The sequence below is a fragment of the Engystomops pustulosus genome, chromosome 8 (genome assembly GCF_040894005.1).
Source record: "Engystomops pustulosus chromosome 8, aEngPut4.maternal, whole genome shotgun sequence".
Classification (NCBI taxonomy): Eukaryota; Metazoa; Chordata; class Amphibia; order Anura; family Leptodactylidae; genus Engystomops; species Engystomops pustulosus.
This window is the reverse complement of record NC_092418.1, coordinates 19,513,650-19,540,113: the sequence shown is the minus strand read 5'-3', so window position 1 is coordinate 19,540,113 and position 26,464 is coordinate 19,513,650. Positions and strand designations below refer to the sequence as shown.

The following is a 26,464-nucleotide window of genomic DNA, read 5'->3' as shown; positions in this document are numbered from 1 at the left end:
TCTTACATCAGTTAAAGGCTTTCAGACTGTTTTTTTTTGGCACTTTCCGACTTATTAAGAGGCGTGGCCTCCATCAAATTGACGTTGCCCCACGATAAAGGGGTGTGGCTTGCAGGAAATTATCCGTGCGTCCAAAATTCTGGTGCACAGTTCAGCCCAACTAAAAGTTCATCATCACATGGATAAATCTGGCGCAGGGAAAGACAAGTATTTTCCAGCTAGAAACAGGCAGAATCTGAGACACAGTGGGGCTCATTTACTTACCCGGTCCTGTCATGATCCAGCGGCACGTTCTCCGTTGAGGACTCGGGTCTTCCGGCGATTCAGTAAGGTCATGCGCCCGATGTCCACTAGGTGTCGCTGCTGTGCTGAAGTCCGTCGGAGTTCAATGAAGTTCACTGAGCGACACTTTTTAAAAAAAGAAAAACGTCGGTTTTTCCTAATCCGTCAGGTTTTCCAACGGCCACGCTTCCCGATTTCCGTCGCGTTTATGCCGGCGCCGATGCGGCACAATCCGACCGCGTGCGCCAAAAACCCGGGGCAATTCAGGGAAAAATCGGCGCAAAACGGTAATATTCCGGTAACCCGACGGAAAAACGTTATTCGGGCCCTTAGTAAATCACCCCCATTGTTACACCCCCCCCTCCCCTCATTGTATCTGCAATAGATTTTTTTTCACATCCTCCAAAAAAACTGATGGGTTTCTAAACTACCTCCTGCTCCGGCCAAAAAAAACGGACCCCGTATGGACGTCATCTGTTTATTTGCGGATCCATCACCTGGTGCAGTATAAGACTGGAGAGTCCCATTTTTGGCGCATGAACTTTTTGCTGCAAAGCACCACCCCTTTAAAAGACCACGCCCCTGTTGTTGTACTAGTGTATGAAAACAGTATATACTTGCAAAAATTACAACACAATCCTATGGCCGGTGCTTCTGGCGGCAGGGCCCGCTGTACCCCAAGTTCCTAGTCATGTGACTGTACAGCGCACAAACCTTGATAGCTCTTCCATCACAAAGTAATTTTATAACATCACTCAAATCCACCACCACTAGGTGGCGCTCAGGGCATTGAACTCATTTATAAACATGTAGTAAGTGCCCTCTAGTGGTGGCTCCAGGTAATCAGAATTTCAGAAATAAGTTCCACATCTTATGCAGGAAATTGTGTTCCGGATAAGACGGCTTTAATTATTGGTGTCATTTTTGGGAGGGGCAAATCGGCAGTGGAGACACTTGTGAGACATTTTTACGCCAGAACTGCAATGATTTTCAAAGAATTTAGAAACAAAATGCCATTTTCTTTATAAAGGACACGGGAGCCGTATATGGCAGGACCTTAGAGGCCACTTGTTATAGATGATGTGACATTTACTATCACTAGGAGGGACATGGTAACATTTCCAGCTCCTTGGATTCTCTATATAGATCAGTCATGGCCGCCTCCTCTGCACAAGACAACTGGCTGGAGAAGGAGGTGACTAGACCACACCCCTTAGCTAAGCCCCTCCTCTCCACAATGTCACTGCCTATATATAATGGTAATGGGAGACTGTAGCGCAGGGGCTGCCAGGACCTGTATGGTGACACCCGTACATGATATGACGTGCATTGGCACCCAGGGGCGCCAGGTTACCATACTCATACAGAACAGCGACACAGACAAATCAGACACCGGAGCGCGAGGCTTCGCTTCATCTCAGTTTTATTGGAAATGAAGAATCGCTGATCCTATAATACAATATTTAAAAACCGTAGAAAAGAGGCTCGAAAGGAAGATTTCGTTTGTGGAAAGTGGCGCGAGGTGAAGCCGGTCCCCGCTGGCACCGGATGGGAAGTAGCGTGACCTGAAGCGCTGTGTGATCCGTCTGGCGCCCCCTGTACTCGCTGCACCTGGGGGGTGGGGTGGGGGGGTCGGCTGGGAGTGTGAAGATTAGTGATGAGGGGGGAGCACTTACCCCAAAAGTCCAAAAATCACCATTTACCAGAAGTCCCCAAGTTGGGGTAGGAGGGCGATACCTTAACTTTAACCACTAGGGGGTAGGTGCCCCCGAGTGTTGTCGTAGTCAGATACACCCACCAGGATGCGGAGCAGTGCAGTGAAGGGGGTGTGATAAAATCTACAGTATACAGTGATGGGTGTGTGAACAGTATATGGCCACCGGGGGCGCCACCATTACACTGCACACTGTGTGCACTAATACATTGTATAAAAAAATCATAAAAACATCCAGGACAAGAAAAACGACTCTGTACAAGACCCGCCTTCCCCCGTAATGGTACAGGCTGCAGGTACTACAAGGCCCAGCATGCTGCCAGCTGCTACTATAACAGCTGAAGTCCATCTCTAATGGAAATACATCCCTAAAGCTGATCCTCTGCATCTATCCCCACCCACAGGACACATGATAACAGTCATGGGGGAGGAGTAAACTGGCAACACCTACCCCAAGGGTCATAGCCGTATCTAACCCTGCATAGAAGTGACGCTCCCCCAGCCCACTCATAGAACCCGGAGATTGAAGGAGGAGGATTGTATTTAAAGGGGCGCTCCCTACATTTATACATAGATGCAAATAATTCTTAAAGGGGAAGTAGCCAATAGGAGTGCATTGTGTGAGATCATAGCTACCCCCTGTGGTCTGTAGGGATGACTTGATCCCCGTTGGCATGGCACAGATGTGTTATACTGTGTAATAACTACACCTCTCAGCATCCATGACCTGTATGTCCTATACACAGGGAAGACATGAGCCGCTCTGCCCCCCAGTGAAGTCACGCGCTAATGACAAGAGGACATGGCACCACCTAGTGGCTGCATCAATCATGATGCGATCAGGAGATGTACAGCACGAGGAGTATAATCCTGCCCCCAGCAGCCGCACGTACAGAGCCAAGTATCACATTATATTATCACAGCGGGCACGATGCCCGGGCACAGTATGCCAGGCTGAAGAAAACAAAGCTCCCGAGGCCACCGTAATCCAGACCCTGGAGCATCGCAAGACTATTATTACAAATCCTTGTCCATCCATACATGAAGCCGCTGTCCATCTTAAAGGGAATGGCGGGAAGAGCTGGAGTGGACCGGCAATCTCCTGAGCACAAGAGACTCCAGGTCCAGGACCATCATGGGGCACGAGCTCTGAATTGGGAGAAGAACAATCCAGCAGAAGGAAGAGGGTCAAGGTGCGTGGGGATGTCGCTTTAAAAAAGAAAAGTTGTGATATAAAAAGTGAGATGTCCGTGGCATTATGTGGAAGGCAGAGGAGACTTGGCAGCGTCCGGGCAGAGGCTTGAGCTGGGAGGGTTTGGTCTCGATTAGCAGGTCCAGACCTAAGACGAGAGAAAGAATCAGTGACTGTCGGTGTAGACACAGGCCATGGACTACGGAGTCACTCATTGGACCTGAGGGGCTATCAGGTCCCCACAGCAGGAAGCCCCCATCTAGAGGGAGCTGCAGGAGATTGCATCCCACCCGCATGCTCTGTACAGTAAATCAGATCCAGCGGATACTGATGCCCCCTGGTGGTCTTTATACAGCAGTGCGCAGAACTTACCTTTACTGTACTGTCTACGGCACCAGAGAATAGCCGCCCGCGGGATACGGCCAGCGCGGTCACACTGCCCTGATGTCTCAGCAATGTCTGCGTGCAGATCATGTTGTCCATACTCCAGACCTGCGGGAATACAAGGACCACCGGTCACATCCAGCACTACGGGATGGCAGGAGATGTGGTGCTACAGGGAGCTCTGCTTCCACTTCACAACCTCCATATGTCATGTGATCAATTTACAGCCCACGTCCCATTAAAGATGTAATACTAAGCATAACCACCATACAATGTTTTTGGTGGGTGATGAAGACATTTATATGCGGCTGTGATGGATGTTATCACCTTCCATTTGATATCCATCCCCTTTTCTAATAATTGGGATCAATATTAAAATACTGGAGTATCCCTGTAACCAAGAGCTCATAGCCATAACTGCACAATGAATGAGGGGTCACCTACCCGCAGGGACCGGTCATAGGAGGCACTGAAAACCTTGGTTTGGTCAGGGGTGGAGATGACGGCCAATGCGTATACTGTCCCCACGTGTCCGGTTAATGTCCGAACTTGTTCCTTGGATTCAATGTCCCAGACCTGGAGCAGAGGAGGGATAAACCGGTGATACAGGAAGAGGGGGGAGACGCACGGAGAAGACAGGGGTCATACGTAGAAGTCACTCACGTGGATGAGGTTTTCGTACGTCCCGCACACTATGTGGTGGTTGGTGACGGCAATGGAGTAAACGCTTCCACCGGACGTCTGCAGGACGTGGACACATTCCAGGGTTCGGATGTCCCAGATCTGACAATGACAACAACATGTATGCATCATATATGTCTTCCTGACAGTCCTGTGTTATATCTATGGTGAAGTCCGAGTATGATGTAGGGCGTCCATATATCCTCCTCTGCCCTGCACCAGATATTCCTGGGGTGTCCCTGTAGTGACCTCTCACCTTTATGGTCTGGTAGGATCCGCTGTACAGGTAGTTCTGAGAGGCCACCAGTGCACGGACCCAGTGGTTGAGGCCGGTCAGCTCCTTCTTCAGCTTTAAGTCTGTACCCACAATGTCCCAAACCTGCACAGAGGAGACAAAACGACCTCACGTGAGTACGGTAGGACGTTTCTATCCAAAATCTGTCACGAATCGGGATAATTTTCCAAGTCTCAAGGAACCAACCTTGATGGCCTTGAGGGAGCCGCTGAAGAGCATGTTGTGTGAGGACACCAGGGTGCACACCGGGTTGTCGTGCGCCCGGATCGTGTTCACTTTCATGAGCGTTGGGATGTCCCATACCTGAAAGACAGAGACCCTCAGTATATCCGGATTATGCCCAATCCTCCTCTCCCCCACCCCCACATCCACTCACGATTATAGTGCAGTCCGCCGAGCCGCTGTACAGCTTACTCCTGTATAGTGAGGGGAGAACAAGGACGTCATGTGGGGTCCATACACATGTTTATAAGGGGGCTCTCATACACCAATGACTCACCCCTGGATGCACAGCGCCAGGACGATGCCGTCGTGTCCCTCCAGGGTCTTTTGGCACTTGTAGGTTGTACACGTGTCCCACACCTAGAAGGAGCAGTCGGTATAAGGGCCCAGGACCCGGAGCACATATATAGGGTCAGTCAGTATGGGTGGGGGGGAAATACGTTACCTTTATGGTTTTGTCTGAGGAACCACTGAACAGCAAGTCTCCTATGGAGTAGACGCATAAACACCACACGGGGCCCTGGTGCCCCACGAACGTACCCTTACACTTAAATATCTGCTGGGGGTCATAGGCTGCAGAGGGGGGAGAAGGAGACAGATATGTGGCAGTGGTGTAACACGTATAGTAACACTAGTATGGCGTATATACGGCTACTTACAGCCAAGTATTCCCATGTTGAGTCGGGCATTGATGTGGGAGAGTTCATCCTGTAACACAGAGGGGTAATGGTGAGACACGGTGTGGAGGGGCGGCAGGGGGGGCACTTACTTATAGTATAAGCTCAGCTCACATTCAGCATTGAGGCGTCTCTACGGAACTCCATCAGGTCCTCGCTCAGCTTACTCTGGTTCTCATCCAAGACGTCTGCAACACAAGACGGGGCTCAGCTCAGGAGCAGAAATAAGACTAAAAGACCAGAGGCACCCAGGCTGTAACGGCTGATAACAGAGGACAATAGCCAGAAGATATCCTGAGTACTGAAATGTTATATCATAGGATATCATTGTCCAATACCCATAACCTCTCTTATAACACAGCAGCACCTGGGAAACTACAACTCCCAGTTTCCTATAGTCTACAGAATCAATGGGGCCCAGTCCACAAAGGTGGCCCCAATTCACACTACCTCACTTTGCACAAAGGAAAATAATATATACAGGATAGGAGTAGTAGTACTGTGCTGTGCCCATATATACAAGATAGGAGTAGTAGTACTGTGCTGTGCCCATATATACAGGATAGGAGTAGTAGTACTGTGCCCATATATACAGGATAGGAGTAGTAGTACTGTGCCCATATATACAAGATAGGAGTAGTAGTACTGTGCTGTGCCCATATATACAGGATAGGAGTAGTAGTACTGTGCCCATATATACAAGATAGGAGTAGTAGTACTGTGCCCATATATACAAGATAGGAGTAGTAGTACTGTGCCCATATATACACAGGATAGGAGTAGTAGTACTGTGCCCATATATACACAGGATAGGAGTAGTAGTACTGTGCCCATATATACACAGGATAGGAGTAGTAGTACTGTGCCAATATATACACACAGGATAGGAGTAGTAGTACTGTACCCATATATACACAGGATAGGAGTAGTAGTACTGTGCCCATATATACACAGGATAGGAGTAGTAGTACTGTGCCCATATATACACAGGATAGGAGTAGTAGTACTGTGCCAATATATACACAGGATAGGAGTAGTAGTACTGTGCCAATATATACACAGGATAGGAGTAGTAGTACTGTGCCAATATATACACAGGATAGGAGTAGTAGTACTGTACCCATATATACACAGGATAGGAGTAGTAGTACTGTGCCCATATATACACAGGATAGGAGTAGTAGTACTGTGCCCATATATACACAGGATAGGAGTAGTAGTACTGTGCCCATATATACACAGGATAGGAGTAGTAACATAGTACTGTGCCCATATATACACAGGATAGGAGTAGTAGTACTGTGCCCATATATACACAGGATAGGAGTAGTAGTACTGTGCCCATATATACACAGGATAGGAGTAGTAGTACTTTGCCAATATATACACAGGATAGGAGTAGTAGTACTGTGCCAATATATACACAGGATAGGAGTAGTAGTACTGTACCCATATATACACAGGATAGGAGTAGTAGTACTGTGCCCATATATACACAGGATAGGAGTAGTAGTACTGTGCTGTGCCCATATATACAGGATAGGAGTAGTAGTACTGTGCTGTGCCCATATATACAGGATAGGAGTAGTAGTACTGTGTCCATATATACAGGATAGGAGTAGTAGTACTGTGCTGTGCCCATATATACAGGATAGGAGTAGTAGTACTGTGCTGTGCCCATATATACAGGATAGGAGTAGTAGTACTGTACCCATATATACACAGGATAGGAGTAGTAGTACTGTGCCCATATATACACAGGATAGGAGTAGTAGTACTGTGCCCATATATACACAGGATAGGAGTAGTAGTACTGTGCCCATATATACACAGGATAGGAGTAGTAGTACTGTGCCCATATATACACAGGATAGGAGTAGTAGTACTGTGCTGTGCCCATATATACAGGATAGGAGTAGTAGTACTGTGCTGTGCCCATATATACAGGATAGGAGTAGTAGTACTGTGCCCATATATACAGGATAGGAGTAGTAGTACTGTGCTGTGCCCATATATACAAGATAGGAGTAGTAGTACTGTGCTGTGCCCATATATACAGGATAGGAGTAGTAGTACTGTGCCCATATATACAAGATAGGAGTAGTAGTACTGTGCCCATATATACAAGATAGGAGTAGTAGTACTGTGCCCATATATACACAGGATAGGAGTAGTAGTACTGTGCCCATATATACACAGGATAGGAGTAGTAGTACTGTGCCCATATATACACAGGATAGGAGTAGTAGTACTGTGCCAATATATACACACAGGATAGGAGTAGTAGTACTGTACCCATATATACACAGGATAGGAGTAGTAGTACTGTGCCCATATATACACAGGATAGGAGTAGTAGTACTGTGCCCATATATACACAGGATAGGAGTAGTAGTACTGTGCCAATATATACACAGGATAGGAGTAGTAGTACTGTGCCAATATATACACAGGATAGGAGTAGTAGTACTGTGCCAATATATACACAGGATAGGAGTAGTAGTACTGTACCCATATATACACAGGATAGGAGTAGTAGTACTGTGCCCATATATACACAGGATAGGAGTAGTAGTACTGTGCCCATATATACACAGGATAGGAGTAGTAGTACTGTGCCCATATATACACAGGATAGGAGTAGTAACATAGTACTGTGCCCATATATACACAGGATAGGAGTAGTAGTACTGTGCCCATATATACACAGGATAGGAGTAGTAGTACTGTGCCCATATATACACAGGATAGGAGTAGTAGTACTTTGCCAATATATACACAGGATAGGAGTAGTAGTACTGTGCCAATATATACACAGGATAGGAGTAGTAGTACTGTACCCATATATACACAGGATAGGAGTAGTAGTACTGTGCCCATATATACACAGGATAGGAGTAGTAGTACTGTGCTGTGCCCATATATACAGGATAGGAGTAGTAGTACTGTGCTGTGCCCATATATACAGGATAGGAGTAGTAGTACTGTGTCCATATATACAGGATAGGAGTAGTAGTACTGTGCTGTGCCCATATATACAGGATAGGAGTAGTAGTACTGTGCTGTGCCCATATATACAGGATAGGAGTAGTAGTACTGTACCCATATATACACAGGATAGGAGTAGTAGTACTGTGCCCATATATACACAGGATAGGAGTAGTAGTACTGTGCCCATATATACACAGGATAGGAGTAGTAGTACTGTGCCCATATATACACAGGATAGGAGTAGTAGTACTGTGCCCATATATACACAGGATAGGAGTAGTAGTACTGTGCTGTGCCCATATATACAGGATAGGAGTAGTAGTACTGTGTTGTGCCCATATATACAGGATAGGAGTAGTAGTACTGTGCTGTGCCCATATATACAGGATAGGAGTAGTAGTAGTGTGCTGTGTCCATATATACAGGATAGGAGTAGTAGTACTGTGCTGTGCCCATATATACAGGATAGGAGTAGTAGTACTGTGCTGTGCCCATACTGTATATGGAGGATAGTAGTAGACAGATATTGCCCCTCAGTTCTGTGTCCTAAGAACAGGTGACGTGGGCTCCTGCTGCCACAGGGCCCGGTGTAGCCGCACTCTTTACTCTGTGGTTAGCACAGCCCTGGACAGGGGCCGAGAGGATTTAGACGACTTCTTACCAAACTTCAGCTCCAGGTTCTTCTCCAGCTGGTCGATCTTCTCAGACAGTTTTCCCAGCATGGAGCGGAGGAAGGCGATCTCCTGATCCTTCTGTGTCATGGCCACTTGCATTTCATGGAATCGGTCGTCCGTCTGCTGGAGAAATTCCTTTAGACCCTCGAACTTGCAGGTCTCCAGATGCGTCTCATAGGTGTCCTGGTTCCCGATGAATGTGCACCTGGAGGGTACAAGGGAGCAGCGGTTATATTATAGAGCAGACACGTTACTATTATACATCAGCATCTATTCATTGCTCATAGTCTGATGGCACTGACACAGCAGGACCACCTATAACCCCAGTATATAGAGAGTATATACTCTGTGCACTAGTTTCTATATAGCTGAACATACCCATACTTTGAATGAGGACACTTTATGTGTTCGCACTCCTTGAGGTGGGCTTCCAGGTTCATCTTCAGCAGCGGGGGGCAGCTCGGATTATTGGGACAACGCACCGGCCGATAGTCACAACTGCTTTCATGGTCCCTACAAGGACAGAACAGAAGGAAATAAGAAAAGACATAAGGTAGAAGGATAAGGGGCTTATACGAACACACACTAGAACGGGGGTCTGCAAGGGCTCACATACTAAACCTGTGCCCACTTCCTTCAACGGAGCTGAAGGAGATCCTGGAAGTCCCATAAAAGTGAATAAGTAACGATTAGTCAGACCCCGATACTTACTTTCTGGCACTTAGTTTGATGGTGAAGGGGCAGCCATGGGGGTCCACTTCATATGTTGTTGGCTTCCCGTTAGCACAGGGGCGGCAGCCGTATTTACAATGAATGAAAAGTTCCCCTATCTGTTCAGCGACGGCGATGTTATTCACCACCACCGTTAGTTTGGCATTATCCACTGGGCACTTTTCTGGAAGGAGGAAAAATAATCATGTGAAAAAAAAAAAAAACCTTAAACTTGTTCTAAAGCAGCGACACGGGAACTTGAAATTTTGGGCCCAGAGTTTGAGTCTGATGAGATTTGCAGTGAATCCTATTAGATGCCTCCTGCTGTTTTCTCGCTGTCAGCTCTTACAAGCAGGAGGCGGAGGGAAGAGCAACAAGATTACAGGAAACACTGGAGGGTCTGCACACAGAACTCACAGACATCTAAAGACCATTACACTGAGCAGAAATATAATCCTAAACCCTGCAGGGGAGTATAGAGGTAGAGGCCGGAGCTTAGTGATGAGGGGAGAGCACGGATCTGACTGATGAAGGTCACAGGACACACGGACTGGGGATAAGACCCCGCGCCTGTAGTGAAGGGTCATAGATCAAACAAATCACTAAAATACTGCAGACGAGTTGGTATCAGACGTCCCAATGAATTGCACAGCAATTCACATAATTCTCAAACATGGATTTATCTGAATCCACACAACCCTGCACACAAATCATACGAAGGCTAAATAACATGTTATCCTCTGCTAGGTCTCCTTTAAAGGGGTTGGCCAGGAATGACTAGTGACGGCTTCTACACTGATCGGCGAGTAAAGGAGTAAATGGCGACAACTTCTTCCATCTCCAAAGAGCTGATAGACGCCGGGTGCCAGCCTATAACAATCAACTTCTGATGGTCCCTCCTGGGAATAGGCAATCAACTGTAATCCCTGGCCAACCACTTTAATCAAAACAGCAATACATTACAGAAATGCATGAATATAATAATGGAGTATTCTCTATACATACCAGACGTTAGGGCGCACCTCCGGCAGAACGTATGCTGTGGAGCAGAGAGGACAAGAGTCAGGAGGATCCATACATTCACACACACGGATCTATAGCAGCTCTGCACTGGTATCACCTCAGCCCCCAATGCATTGTGGTTATATAATCTGGATTGGGGAGGGGGAGATTATCCTATTTATTGTAGCATCAGGCCAATAACTGAGGTACGAGCAGAGAGAAGCAGAAGTGGTGATATGGTAGGTTTCCTTTACTGCTCTGTATTACACCTCGGGGAATATCCAAATATTGCACAAGATAGGTGACAAGAGCTGGGACCCCCACCTATAACAAATATGGGGTCTCTTCCTCCCTATTGCCTTAGAGGGACTAATGAAGCAAAGGAGTATAGATCTGTACTGCAATACCCCACACAACCTATGCAGGTGTGGGGCGCTGTTTTGGAACTATTTAATATAAATACCCATGTTGCAGGGACTGAGGTGAATATAGACCCCCCAGGACCTACTCTTGTACCTGTCCTTAAACTGCTGCTAAAATGAATTTGCATTAATGAAAAATACAAAACCTCAGTTTGGCCCTGAAGGGGTTAAAGCTTAACTACGGAACATACAAGGAAAGACACGTCCAAATTTCTACTATTTCTCAATCTTCCCGCTGCTCTCTGTTCCTCTTCCCCTTGTGTTGTGGTTAGGGACGTCCGTCTTGGCGATGACTAGTACTTGCTCAGTGATTTGCGGCCTCTCTAGGTCCCTGTGAGATAATCCGGGCTCCCTGCCCCCTTCCTGTGCTGGGTGCCGGCTGTGAAGCAATAACTGGGCAAGAGACCGAGCGCTTCCTGGTGCAGGACTTTCCATGGCTCGGCCAGCGCCGCTCGTAGGTTTCCTGGGGAGGGCGGACGGCTGACCTTTATGAGAGGAGCTGCAAAACTGAGTCCTTAAAGGGACAGTCTATATTATGTATCATTACTGGGATTGCAGTGTATTGTCCCCAGATATCAGCCATGACTGTAATATGTAATGGCGTCCTGTGTCTATACTAGAAGCTCCTGATGAGCAGGCAGGTTCAGCCCTGTCTACCTGTATGCAGGTTATCTCATCCACACATATGGAGGGGGGGGGGGGTCATTGGATATGAGAAATCACTTTCCCAATTTTCCCAGCAAGTCCTGAGAACAGATGTGAAAGATCAATGTAGCTACAGGTGCACAGAGCCGGATCCAGCCAAGAAGAGGCGAAGCCGCCTGCCAAACCACACACAGCCGTCTGCTACACGGACGCTGCCAAAAGTCGGGTCCATTGGCACAGGCAGAGCCCCACGGCTACCAGCAGCCGGATTATATACTGGGACAACCATCACCCACAATCGGTCATTAAGTGAGGAACTCAGGGGCGTGGATGCAGTGCCCGTTTACATGTACATTAGGTTCCTAATAGGAAGAGGCGACCAAGATGGAGTCAGCAGCATGAACACCTTGTAAGCAAAAGATTTGGGAGCCCCTAGGGCAGGGGATGTCCCTAGGTTCCATGCTGTCTTCTCCCCACAGTAGAGGACAGCATGTGGGTTACAAGAACGTGTGGTTTATGCGCCGTCACTCTGTTCATTATCTATGGGACTATATACTTGGCTCTCGGCAACTCCCTTAGGCTCCTTTTACAGGACCGATATCCGGCTGCACAGTTTGTCCCCATAGAAGCCTATGGCACCTGGCAGTGGTACGGTGAGTAACACACGTGAGCCACCATGCATAGCAAAAAACATGGAGCTTATTTATGGCCGGACGCTGTGTCTCGCTACGGAGAGGGTGAGCCGCACTCATCCCATCGCCTCTCCAGCCATACAGGTTCCTGTGAACACAGCCTTAGGCAGTAAATACAGCACCAGGGGTGCATACATAACCTGTAGCTCCATTCATTCGGGGTAACAGGACCCCGATTCTCGTAATAGACGGGGGTCCCAGTGGTCAAAATCCCAATAAGCAGCATGGCATCTCCTAGCCCCTTCAATCTAATGTGAAAGTCCAGTTTTAAAGCCTTGAAGGGGTGTACTAAGGTTCTCTTTTGAGGTATTTATCATTTGCAAAATCTCTGCTTGCTGTCAACAAGACGTAAACCATCCCTAAAAAGCTTGAGTGTTAAGCGTGGGAATGCTTCTATTCTCTGACAGCAAGAATGTGAAACACACAATGTATTAGAGTGTTTCATAGATTTCCAGTATATCAGTGTATCGGACGCTGCATGATCCCTTTAAGGCTGTTCAATATTCCGTCACTTACCCCACATGTGGTAATCACTGGGTCTTTAAACACACTGCAGCAGAGCTGGCAGCAAAGCTTCACTGACGGCTGCTCCGCAAACACCAGGGGGTCCTGTATGGACAGAGAGGACAGGTGTGAATAAGGCAATGAATCTGACAGCCGCCCGGCTATAACCTGCCCCCCGCGCTCCCCCATGTGGGACACAAGTCATGTGACCGAATATTATATTATTATAATTGCAGGTAGACTATATATCACATGCCCCTGGAAGAATAACTGAGGGATGACAAAGGGATGTGAGGATCTAATGATGATTCTCCTGTGCACTGGGGGACACCAGTAAGTGGACCCCACAACTCTCCTGGGGTTATCCCGGCTACATTGGTCAACGCAAAAAGTGACCTTCCCTCTATAGCAGTGACCCAGTATCAATAGACCCAACAGCCTGAGATACCTATATACAGCAATGTATGTGTGTGATCTCCAGGCATGACACTGGGGGGCGATATAATGGGATGGGGACACCCAGCGCCCGACTACTTACAGCTCATAAGATTTTCCTCTTACCGGTTCTTCCTCTTCTTCATGGAGTGAGAAGGTGGAGCGCAGGGGCATGTTGGACTCGGAGTGCAGGGAGCGCACTGATATGGCCGAATCCGAGCGCCGGGAGGTGCTAATGGGGGGCTGCAGAGAGAAGAACCCCAGGGGGACGCAGTCATGAATCAGTTCAATGTCCGCCCGTCATGTCCTGCACATCTCCATCATCCACCCATGATCCTCAGGCCGTCCTCCGCCTGCTCTACGCGACTCATATTTTGAGGTGTTTCATACGGACGGACCCTCCAGCTGCTGTCCCCCGTAGGCTCCCGCCACCCTGTATATGAGTGGCTGCTCGGGTCCTGGCAGCGCTGCAGACTGTATATGCAGGCACTTCCTCCTATTCAATGGCCGCTTCCTGCTGGAGATGTGAGGAGGCCAGGGAAGGAGGGGGATATACTGGGAATATATATTGGGAATGATATTCCCACTGGGCTGCTGCCAGCTCCTTTTAACCCCTTTGTGGCCGGACTGTATTGTACCAGTTCTATGTGGGCAGAGCCTGGCAGGGGAAGACACTATAGAAGAAGATAAAATGGCCACTATATCAGTGGAGATTGCATCTCGGGAGGGGAATCTGAAGCCCTGGGGTCCATAAAGGAGTTTAAAGGGGTTCTCCAATGTGTCCCCTCTGAAAGGACCCCCAGCGATCAGCTGATCCTGGAGAGTAGGTGAAGAACGTCCCTACAGTGCCCCCTGCAGGGGACAGGAGGCAGTACACAGTAATGGTTTGTCTGTATAATGCTCCATAGAGACAGGCCAGGAGGTTCCTGAATAGAGGACCCCAGACGCAGGAATTATAAGAGTGGACACCCCTTTATTACTTCAATAGGTTGAAATCAATCCTGGAGAACAGTCAGACCACATCTAGTCTCGGTCATCGGGTTTGCGGCTTACCATGACATCATCTTCATCTCGGGGCGAGAAGGTTAAGGTGCTGGATGAGGAGGGCGTCCTGCGGTGCTGCTTGAATGTGTTGGTACCGTCCGCTGGAAGAAGAGACAAAGCCCCTTTAAGGAGAAGGTTGATAACTTTGCCTATTTATGTATTACAGGCGGTCCTCTACTTAAGAACACCTGACTTACATACGACCCCTAGTTACAAATGGACCCCTCTGCCCCCTATGACCTCTGGTGACCTCTCTGAATGCTTTACTATAGTCCCAGACTGTAATGATCAGCTGTAAGGTGTCTGTAATGAAGCTTTATTAATAATCCTTCATCCAATTACAGCAAAAAGTGTTGAAACTATATATGTCACTGGGGCAAAATAATTTTTTGTCGAAATCTACTATTCTAAAATATACAGTTTCGACTTAAATACAAATTCAACTTAAGAACAAACCTTTGGACCCTATCTTGTACGTAACCCGGGGACTAGCTGTACTATGCATCATTATAATTCAAAATAAACCCAGACTTACCTTTAGTGATGGTGGTCACCGGGGTGAAGGCTGGGCCGAAGGTGGTCTCCATTCTGGTCTAGGGAGGATAGACAGACATGAGTAAGGAAAGAGGAGGAAGAACTTTAGAGGCTGCAGGGGGAGAGTAACTTCAGACGCCCCTATCAAACATGCTGCTGGTGTCATATTAAAGAAGAATTGGAGATACAGACAATTACAGAGACAGATGAGAATAGGACTATAGAACTCAGGCAAAATATGACTCTTCTCTGCTCAGTGTCACATGACTTTGGAGGAGATTTTTTATTTTTATAGGTAAATGGATGAGATTTCACGTAAAAGAGGAAGTTCGGGAAAGGATATTTCATCCCCACCTGGGGGGTCTGCTAGTTCAGGGGGGTAAAGGTCACATAGGTAAAGGTGGTTAACCTTGACCTGACCTCCAGGTGAGCCTGGCAGAGACGGAGCGCTGCCCATAGACATTGGATATGCCCTGGCTGACCAGGGGAGAGCGGGGGTCGATATCAGGGGAGATGAGAACAGGCAGGGGGATAACCTTCTATAAAGACTCCAGTAGTGGCCCCCCTACTATAACACATGCACCCTCTATCAGGCAGAGAGTGCATGTGTATGGGGGGTGAGGGGAGAGGTATCACATGTGTATGGGGGGTGGGGGGTGAGGGGAGAGGTATCACATGTGTATGGGGGGTGGGGGGTGAGGGGAGAGGTATCACATGTGTATGGGGGGTGGGGGGTGAGGGGAGAGGTATCACATGTGTATGGGGGGGTGAGGGGAGAGGTATCACATGTGTATGGGGGGGTGAGGGGAGAGGTGTCACATGTGTATGGGGGGGTGAGGGGAGAGGTATCACATGTGTATGGGGGGTGAGGGGAGAGGTATCACATGTGTATGGGGGGGGTGAGGGGAGAGGTATCACATGTGTATGGGGGGGGGGTGAGGGGAGAGGTATCACATGTGTATGGGGGGTGAGGGGAGAGGTATCACATGTGTATGGGGGTGAGGGGAGAGATATCACATGTGTATGGGGTGGGGGGTGAGGGGAGAGGTATCACATGTGTATGGGGGGTGAGGGGAGAGGTATCACATGTGTATGGGGGGGGGGGTGAGGGGAGAGGTATCACATGTGTATGGGGGGTGAGGGGAGAGGTATCACATGTGTATGGGGGGGGGGTGAGGGGAGAGGTATCACATGTGTATGGGGGGGGTGAGGGGAGAGGTATCACATGTGTATGGGGGGTGAGGGGAGAGGTATCACATGTGTATGGGGGGGGGGGTGAGGGGAGAGGTATCACATGTGTATGGGGGGTGAGGGGAGAGGTATCACATGTGTATGGGGTGGGGGGTGAGGGGAGAGGTATCACATGTGTATGGGGTGGGGGGTGAGGGGAGAGGTATCACATGTGTATGGGGTGGGGGGTGAGGGGAGAGGTATCACATGTGTATGGGGGGGGGGGGGGTGAGGGGTGAGGTATCACATGTGTATGGGGGGTGAGGGGAGAGGTATCACATGTGTATGGGGGGTGAGGGGAGAGGTATCACATGTGTATGGGGGGTGAGGGGAGAGGTATCACATGTGTATGGGGTGGGGGGTGAGGGGAGAGGTATCACATGTGTATGGGGGGTGGGGGGTGAGGGGAGAGGTATCACATGTGTATGGGGGGGGGGTGAGGGGAGAGGTATCACATGTGTATGGGGGGGGTGAGGGGAGAGGTATCACATGTGTATGGGGGGTGAGGGGAGAGGAGAGGTATCACATGTGTATGGGGGGGTGAGGGGAGAGGTATCACATGTGTATGGGGGGGGTGAGGGGAGAGGTATCACATGTGTATGGGGGGGGGGTGAGGGGAGAGGTATCACATGTGTATGGGGGTGGGGGGTGAGGGGAGAGGTATCACATGTGTATGGGGGGGGGGTGAGGGGAGAGGTATCACATGTGTATGGGAGTGGGGGGTGAGGGGAGAGGTATCACATGTGTATGGGGGGTGAGGGGAGAGGTATCACATGTGTATGGAGTGGGGGGTGAGGGGAGAGGTATCACATGTGTATGGGGGGTGAGGGGAGAGGTATCACATGTGTATGGGGGGTGGGGGGAGAGGCATCACATGTGAATGGGGGGGGGGGTGAGGGGAGAGGTATCACATGTGTATGGGGGGTGAGGGGAGAGGTATCACATGTGAATGGGGGAGGGGGGGTGAGGGGAGAGGTATCACATGTGTATGGGGGGTGAGGGGAGAGGTATCACATGTGTATGGGGGGGGGGTGAGGGGAGAGGTATCACATGTGAATGGGGGGGGGGGTGAGGGGAGAGGTATCACATGTGAATGGGGGGTGAGGGGAGAGGTATCACATGTGAATGGGGGGTGAGGCGAGAGGGGAGAGGTATCACATGTGTATGGGGGGGGTGAGGGGAGAGGTATCACATGTGTATGGGGGGTGGGGGGTGAGGGGAGAGGTATCACATGTGTATGGGGGGGTGAGGGGAGAGGTATCAAATGTGTATGGGGGGGGGTGAGGGGAGAGGTATCACATGTGTATGGGGGGTGGGGGGTGAGGGGAGAGGTATCACATGTGTATGGGGGGTGGGGGGTGAGGGGAGAGGTATCACATGTGTATGGGGGGTGGGGGGTGAGGGGAGAGGTATCACATGTGTATGGGGGGTGGGGGGTGAGGGGAGAGGTATCACATGTGTATGGGGGGTGGGGGGTGAGGGGAGAGGTATCACATGTGTATGGGGGGTGGGGGGTGAGGGGAGAGGTATCACATGTGTATGGGGGGTGGGGGGTGGGGGGTGAGGGGAGAGGTATCACATGTGTATGGGGGGTGGGGGGTGGGGGGTGAGGGGAGAGGTATCACATGTGTATGGGGGGTGGGGGGTGGGGGGTGAGGGGAGAGGTATCACATGTGTATGGGGGGTGGGGGGTGGGGGGTGAGGGGAGAGGTATCACATGTGTATGGGGGGTGGGGGGTGAGGGGTGAGGGGAGAGGTATCACATGTGTATGGGGGGTGGGGGGTGAGGGGTGAGGGGAGAGGTATCACATGTGTATGGGGGGTGGGGGGTGAGGGGAGAGGTATCACATGTGTATGGGGGGTGGGGGGTGAGGGGAGAGGTATCACATGTGTATGGGGGGTGGGGGGTGAGGGGAGAGGTATCACATGTGTATGGGGGGTGGGGGGTGAGGGGAGAGGTATCACATGTGTATGGGGGGTGGGGGGTGAGGGGAGAGGTATCACATGTGTATGGGGGGTGAGGGGAGAGGTATCACATGTGTATGGGGGGTGGGGGGTGAGGGGAGAGGTATCACATGTGTATGGGGTGGGGGGTGAGGGGAGAGGTATCACATGTGTATGGGGGGGGTGAGGGGAGAGGTATCACATGTGTATGGGGGGTGAGGGGAGAGGTATCACATGTGTATGGGGGGTGAGGGGAGAGGTATCACATGTGTATGGGGGGTGGGGGGTGAGGGGAGAGGTATCACATGTGTATGGGGGGGGGTGAGGGGAGAGGTATCACATGTGTATGGGGGGTGAGGGGAGAGGTATCACATGTGTATGGGGGGTGAGGGGAGAGGTATCACATGTGTATGGGGGGTGAGGGGAGAGGTATCACATGTGTATGGGGGGTGAGGGGAGAGGTATCACATGTGTATGGGGGGGGGGAGAGGTATCACATGTGTATGGGGGGTGGGGGGTGAGGGGAGAGGTATCACATGTGTATGGGGGGTGGGGGGTGAGGGGAGAGGTATCACATGTGTATGGGGGGTGGGGGGTGAGGGGAGAGGTATCACATGTGTATGGGGGGTGGGGGGTGAGGGGAGAGGTATCACATGTGTATGGGGGGTGGGGGGTGAGGGGAGAGGTATCACATGTGTATGGGGGGTGAGGGGAGAGGTATCACATGTGTATGGGGGGTGGGGGGTGAGGGGAGAGGTATCACATGTGTATGGGGTGGGGGGTGAGGGGAGAGGTATCACATGTGTATGGGGGGGGTGAGGGGAGAGGTATCACATGTGTATGGGGGGTGAGGGGAGAGGTATCACATGTGTATGGGGGGTGAGGGGAGAGGTATCACATGTGTATGGGGGGTGGGGGGTGAGGGGAGAGGTATCACATGTGTATGGGGGGGGGTGAGGGGAGAGGTATCACATGTGTATGGGGGGTGAGGGGAGAGGTATCACATGTGTATGGGGGGTGAGGGGAGAGGTATCACATGTGTATGGGGGGTGAGGGGAGAGGTATCACATGTGTATGGGGGGTGAGGGGAGAGGTATCACATGTGTATGGGGGGGGGGAGAGGTATCACATGTGTATGGGGGGTGAGGGGAGAGGTATCACATGTGTATGGGGGGTGAGGGGAGAGGTATCACATGTGTATGGGGGGGGGGGGAGAGGTATCACATGTGTATGGGGGGGGGGGGAGAGGTATCACATGTGTATGGGGGGGGGGGGGAGAGGTATCACATGTGTATGGGGGGGGGGGGGGAGAGGTATCACATGTGTATGGGGGGGGGGGGGAGAGGTATCACATGTGTATGGGGGGGGGGGGGGGAGAGGTATCACATGTGTATGGGGGGGGGGGGAGAGGTATCACATGTGTATGGGGGGGGGGGAGAGGTATCACATGTGTATGGGGGGGGGGGGAGAGGTATCACATGTGTATGGGGGGGGGGGGGAGAGGTATCACATGTGTATGGGGGGGGGGGAGAGGTATCACATGTGTATGGGGGGGGGGGGGGAGAGGTATCACATGTGTATGGGGGGGGGGGGAGAGGTATCACATGTGTATGGGGGGGGGGGGGAGAGGTATCACATGTGTATGGGGGGGGGGGGGAGAGGTATCACATGTGTATGGTCAGCTGTAAGAAGATGGAAATGTAAGAAGAAAAGATGCTCAAACACCTGAAGGTTATAAGGTCATTTGCCCACAACAGTCCTGAAGTCACAGAAGAGACAGAGCGAGTAATAGCAGGAGGAAGTGGCGGGTACCCCGGTGGTATTTTCTGGTGGTATACTCGTGGCACCAGCTGATAAGTGACTGAATCTTGGATTCTTACTCGAGGTCATAATCTACACCGACATCTCTGTCCTGCAACAGGAGACCTCTGCGGAGACACAAGAGAAGAGTCATCAGTGTTATAGTAGTTATATTCTTGTACATAGGGGCAGTATTATAGTAGTTATATTCCTGTACATAGGGGGCAGTATTATAGTAGTTATATTCTTGTACATAGGGGGCAGTATTATAGTAGTTATATTCTTGTACATAGGGGGCAGTATTATAGTAGATATATTCTTGTACATAGGGGGCAGTATTATAGTAGTTATATTCCTGTACATAGGGGGCAGTATTATAGTAGTTATATTCCTGTACATAGGGGGCAGTATTATAGTAGTTATATTCCTGTACATAGGGGGCAGTATTATAGTAGTTATATTCTTGTACATAGGGGCAGTATTATAGTAGTTATATTCTTGTACATAGGGGGCAGTATTATAGTAGTTATATTCCTGTACATAGGGGGCAGTATTATAGTAGTTATATTCTTGTACATAGGGGGCAGTATTATAGTAGTTATATTCCTGTACATAGGGGGCAGTATTATAGTAGTTATATTCTTGTACATAGGGGGCAGTATTATAGTAGTTATATTCCTGTACATAGGGGGCAGTATTATAGTAGTTATATTCTTGTACATAGGGGGCAGTATTATAGTAGTTATATTCTTGTACATAGGGGGCAGTATTATAGTAGTTATATTCCTGTACATAGGGGGCAGTATTATAGTAGTTATATTCCTGTACATAGGGGGCAGTATTATAGTAGTTATATTCCTGTACATAGGGGGCAGTATTATAGTAGTTATATTCTTGTACATAGGGGCAGTATTATAGTAGTTATATTCCTGTACATAGGGGGCAGTATTATAGTAGTTATATTCCTGTACATAGGGGGCAGTATTATAGTAGTTATATTCCTGTACATAGGGGGCAGTATTATAGTAGTTATATTCCTGTACATAGGGGGCAGTATTATAGTAGTTATATTCCTGTACATAGGGGGCAGTATTATAGTAGTTATATTCCTGTACATAGGGGGCAGTATTATAGTAGTTATATTCCTGTACATAGGGGGCAGTATTATAGTAGTTATATTCTTGTACATAGGGGGCAGTATTATAGTAGTTATATTCTTGTACATAGGGGCAGTATTATAGTAGTTATATTCTTGTACATAGGGGGCAGTATTATAGTAGTTATATTCCTGTACATAGGGGGCAGTATTATAGTAGTTATATTCCTGTACATAGGGGGCAGTATTATAGTAGTTATATTCCTGTACATAGGGGGCAGTATTATAGTAGTTATATTCCTGTACATAGGGGGCAGTATTATAGTAGTTATATTCCTGTACATAGGGGGCAGTATTATAGTAGTTATATTCCTGTACATAGGGGGCAGTATTATAGTAGTTATATTCTTGTACATAGGGGGCAGTATTATAGTAGTTATATTCTTGTACATAGGGGCAGTATTATAGTAGTTATATTCTTGTACATAGGGGCAGTATTATAGTAGTTATATTCCTGTACATAGGGGGCAGTATTATAGTAGTTATATTCCTGTACATAGGGGGCAGTATTATAGTAGTTATATTCCTGTACATAGGGGGCAGTATTATAGTAGTTATATTCCTGTACATAGAGGGCAGTATTATAGTAGTTATATTCTTGTACATAGGGGGCAGTATTACAGTAGTAATATTCTTGTACATAGGGGGCAGTATTATAGTAGTTATATTCTTGTACATAGGAGGCAGTATTATAGTAGTTATATTCCTGTACATAGGGGGCAGTATTATAGTAGTTATATTCCAGTACATAGGGGACAGTATTATAGTAGTTATATTCTTGTACATAGGGGACAGTATTATAGTAGTTATATTCTTGTACATAGGGGACAGTATTATAGTAGTTATATTCCTGTACATAGGGGGCAGTATTATAGTAGTTATATTCCTGTACATAGGGGGCAGTATTATAGTAGTTATATTCCTGTACATAGGGGGCAGTATTATAGTAGTTATATTCCTGTACATAGGGGGCAGTATTATAGTAGTTATATTCCTGTACATAGGGGGCAGTATTATAGTAGTTATATTCCAGTACATAGGGGACAGTATTATAGTAGTTATATTCTTGTACATAGGGGACAGTATTATAGTAGTTATATTCTTGTACATAGGGGACAGTATTATAGTAGTTATATTCCTGTACATAGGGGGCAGTATTATAGTAGTTATATTCCTGTACATAGGGGGCAGTATTATAGTAGTTATATTCCTGTACATAGGGGGCAGTATTATAGTAGTTATATTCCTGTACATAGGGGGCAGTATTATAGTAGTTATATTCTTGTACATAGGGGGCAGTATTATAGTAGTTATATTCTTGTACATAGGGGCAGTATTATAGTAGTTATATTCTTGTACATAGGGGGCAGTATTATAGTAGTTATATTCCTGTACATAGAGGGCAGTATTATAGTAGTTATATTCTTGTACATAGGGGGCAGTATTATAGTAGTAATAATTCTTGTACATAGGGGGCAGTATTATAGTAGTTATATTCCAGTACATAGGGGGCAGTATTATAGTAGTTATATTCTTGTACATAGGGGGCAGTATTATAGTAGTTATATTCCTGTACATAGGGGGCAGTATTATAGTAGTTATATTCTTGTACATAGGGGGCAGTATTATAGTAGTTAAATTCCTGTACATAGGGGGCAGTATTATAGTAGTCATATTCTTGTAAATAGGGGGCAGTATTATAGTTGTTATATTCTTGTACATAGGGAGCAGTATTATAGTAGTTATATTCTTGTACATAGAGGGCAGTATTATAGTAGTTATATTCTTGTACATAGGGGGCAGTATTATAGTAGTTATATTCTTGTACATAGTGGGCAGTATTATAGTAGTTATATTCTTGTACATAGGGGGCAGTATTATAGTAGTTATATTCTTGTACATAGGGGCAGTATTATAGTAGTTATATTCTTGTACATAGAGGGCAGTATTATAGTAGTTATATTCCTGTACAGAGGGGGCAGTATTATAGTAGTCATATTCTTGTAAATAGGGGGCAGTATTATAGTTGTTATATTCTTGTACATAGGGAGCAGTATTATAGTAGTTATATTCTTGTACATAGGGAGCAGTATTATAGTAGTTATATTCTTGTACATAGGGGCAGTATTATAGTAGTTATATTCTTGTAAATAGGGGGCAGTATTATAGTTGTTATATTCTTGTACATAGGGGCAGTATTATAGTAGTTATATTCTTGTACATAGGGAGCAGTATTATAGTAGTTATATTCTTGTACATAGGGGCAGTATTATAGTAGTTATATTCTTGTAAATAGGGGGCAGTATTATAGTTGTTATATTCTTGTACATAGGGAGCAGTATTATAGTAGTTATATTCTTGTACATAGAGGGCAGTATTATAGTAGTTATATTCTTGTACATAGGGGGCAGTATTATAGTAGTTATAGTCCTGTACATAGGGGGCAGTATTATAGTAGTTATATTCCTGTACATAGGGGACAGTATTATAGTAGTTATGTTCTTGTACATAGGGGGCAGTATTATAGTAGTTATATTCTTGTACATAGGGGGCAGTATTATAGTAGTTATATTCTTGTACATAGGGGGCAGTATTATAGTAGTTATATTCTTGTACATAGGGGGCAGTATTATAGTAGTTATATTCTTGTACATAGGGGGCAGTATTATAGTAGTTATATTCTTGTACATAGAGGGCAGTATTATAGTAGTTATATTCTTGTACATATGGAGCAGTATTATAGTAGTAATATTCCTGTACATAGGGGGCAGTATTATAGTAGTTATATTCCTGTACATAGGGGGCAGTATTATAGTAGTTATAGTCCTGTACATAGGGGGCAGTATTATAGTAGTTATATTCTTGTACATAGGGGGCAGTATTATAGTAGTTATATTCTTGTACACAGGGGGCAGTATTATAGTAGTTATATTCTTGTACACAGGGGGCAGTATTATAGTAGTTATATTCTTGTACATAGGGGGCAGTATTATAGTAGTTATATTACTGTACATAGGGGACAGTATTATAGTAGTTATATTCCTGTACATAGGGGGCAGTATTATAGTAGTTATATTCCTGTACATAGAAGGCAGTATTATAGTAGTTATATTCCTGTACATAGGGGACAGTATTATAGTAGTTATATTCCTGTACATAGGGGGCAGTATTATAGTAGTTATATTACTGTACATAGGGGGCAGTATTATAGTAGTTATATTCTTGTACATAGGGGGCAGTATTATAGTAGTTATATTCTTGTACACAGGGGGCAGTATTATAGTAGTTATATTCCTGTACATAGGGGGCAGCATTATAGCAGCTATATTCTTGTACATGGGGGGCAGCATTATAGCAGCTATATTCTTGTACATGGGGGGCAGTATTATAGTAGTTATATTCCTGTACATAGGATGCAGTATTATAGTAGTTATTTTCCTGTACATAGGGGACAGTATTATAGTAGTTATATTCTTGTACATAGGGGACAGTATTATAGTAGTTATATTCTTGTACATAGGGGGCAGTATTATAGTAGTTATATTCCTGTACATAGGGGGCAGTATTATAGTAGTTATATTCTTGTACATAGGGGGCAGTATTATAGTAGATATATTCTTGTACATAGGGGGCAGTATTATAGTAGTTATATTCTTGTACATAGGGGGCAGTATTATAGTAGTTATATTCTTGTACATAGGGGGCAGTATTATAGTAGTTATATTCTTGTACATAGGGGGCAGTATTATAGTAGTTATATTCCTGTACATAGGGGGCAGTATTATAGTAGTTATATTCTTGTACATAGGAGGCAGTATTATAGTAGTTATATTCTTGTACATAGGAGGCAGTATTATAGTAGTTATATTCTTATACATAGGGGGCAGTAGTATAGTAGTTATATTCTTGTACATAGGGGGCAGTATTATAGTAGATATATTCTTGTACATAGGGGGCAGTATTATAGTAGTTATATTCCTGTACATAGGGGCAGTATTATAGTAGTTATATTCTTGTACATAGGGGGCAGTATTATAGACACGTACAGCATAGACAACATTTTCCAGTATACAGATATTTGAGCTGTGATATAATAATTGTGACATGAAACTCTTGTGAGGAGGATGTGTCAGGATCTCCTGTGATAGACACATTATAGGAGGAGGCCGGGGCTGGGGGGTATATGGCGGTATACACACAGCTTGTTATTATTATCTGCTCTTGGAAGGATCTCATGTGGAGACGGCATCAACAAACACAGTCCGTCTCCATGACGCGGCTCGGGGCCACATGTACGACCTCCCAGTGATTACAGTGTGGGGCTTTCTCACGTACAATATTATTCACCGAGGGGCTTAACGGCTGAAGGGTCTGAGAGGCACACGGAGGAAGAATTGTAATCTATGTTCAAGTCCTAGCTGTGGGGACAGATTTACTATGACTATTGCAATCCATATACCGCCATATGGTGCTTTATACACACACCCTGCAGGACATCGCAGGTATCAAAAGGAGCCCATTCTGACTCTCTCTACAAAAGGGGATTCTGGGACCCCCATTGGGGCAGGGATGACCCCGGACTCCACGTGAGTTGTCCCATGCATCCAGCAATGTGGAACCTGCCCATTCACCCCAGACCCTCATCCCTGAGGAGACCCCCAGCTATGACCAGGGTCAGGGTCCGAGGGGTCAGGAATGTGCATGACCTGGGGGAGGAGGAAACTCTGCTATGTACAACTAGAAAATAAGTCACCAGATACACAACTACAAGTACAGAGCCCAATGTGCCCCGGGAGAGGGGACTACAGAGCACCCGGTGCTGCACCCGGAGTCGGGGACAGATACCAAACCAATGTACACATCACAGAAACCAAGGACAAAGAACACAAAATCCAGTTTATACATAAAGATCATAACCTCCAGGCTCCTGTGTGATAAGTAATTGCCCCCTAGACCTTCAGGCTCCTGTGTGATAAGTAATTGCCCCCTAGACCTCCAGGCTCCTGTGTGATAAGTAATTGCCCCCTAGACCTCCAGGCTCCTGTGTGATAAGTAATTGCCCCCTAGACCTCCTGGCTCCTGTGTGATAACTAATTGCCCCCCTAGACCTCCAGGCTCCTGTGTGATAACTAATTATCCCCTAGACCTCCAGGCTCCTGTGTGATAAGTATTTGCCCCCTAGACCTCCAGGCTCCTGTGTGATAAGTAATTGCCCCCTAGACCTCCAGGCTCC

General features: G+C 47.1%; 1 protein-coding gene across 12 annotated transcripts in view; it reads right to left on the bottom strand.

The window, feature by feature from the left end:
- Nucleotides 1-1,688: 1,688 nt before the first annotated feature.
- TRAF7 (TNF receptor associated factor 7) overlaps nucleotides 1,689-26,464 on the bottom strand; it is a 35,718-nt gene continuing 10,942 nt past the window's right edge. For 5 of the 12 annotated variants that reach the window (XM_072120015.1, XM_072120013.1, XM_072120017.1 and 2 more), the window contains exons 2-21: nucleotides 20,088-20,203; nucleotides 15,103-15,160; nucleotides 14,577-14,668; nucleotides 13,650-13,766; nucleotides 13,101-13,193; nucleotides 10,829-10,862; nucleotides 9,824-10,007; nucleotides 9,491-9,625; nucleotides 9,100-9,317; nucleotides 5,562-5,635; nucleotides 5,430-5,478; nucleotides 5,216-5,343; nucleotides 5,048-5,130; nucleotides 4,925-4,964; nucleotides 4,735-4,851; nucleotides 4,510-4,632; nucleotides 4,236-4,355; nucleotides 4,017-4,148; nucleotides 3,561-3,680; nucleotides 1,689-3,336 (exon numbers count right to left, since the gene is read on the bottom strand). In XM_072120015.1, coding sequence (XP_071976116.1) covers nucleotides 3,322-3,336; nucleotides 3,561-3,680; nucleotides 4,017-4,148; nucleotides 4,236-4,355; nucleotides 4,510-4,632; nucleotides 4,735-4,851; nucleotides 4,925-4,964; nucleotides 5,048-5,130; nucleotides 5,216-5,343; nucleotides 5,430-5,478; nucleotides 5,562-5,635; nucleotides 9,100-9,317; nucleotides 9,491-9,625; nucleotides 9,824-10,007; nucleotides 10,829-10,862; nucleotides 13,101-13,193; nucleotides 13,650-13,766; nucleotides 14,577-14,668; nucleotides 15,103-15,160; nucleotides 20,088-20,165 — 2,010 coding nt within the window. In that variant the 5' untranslated portion in view covers nucleotides 20,166-20,203 and the 3' untranslated portion in view covers nucleotides 1,689-3,321. Of the gene's footprint in view, nucleotides 3,337-3,560; nucleotides 3,681-4,016; nucleotides 4,149-4,235; nucleotides 4,356-4,509; nucleotides 4,633-4,734; nucleotides 4,852-4,924; nucleotides 4,965-5,047; nucleotides 5,131-5,215; nucleotides 5,344-5,429; nucleotides 5,479-5,561; nucleotides 5,636-9,099; nucleotides 9,318-9,490; nucleotides 9,626-9,823; nucleotides 10,008-10,828; nucleotides 10,863-13,100; nucleotides 13,194-13,649; nucleotides 13,767-14,576; nucleotides 14,669-15,102; nucleotides 15,161-20,000; nucleotides 20,204-26,464 lie in introns of all 12 variants that reach the window. The other 7 variants (XM_072120020.1, XM_072120022.1, XM_072120021.1 and 4 more) reach the window with 3 other exon arrangements.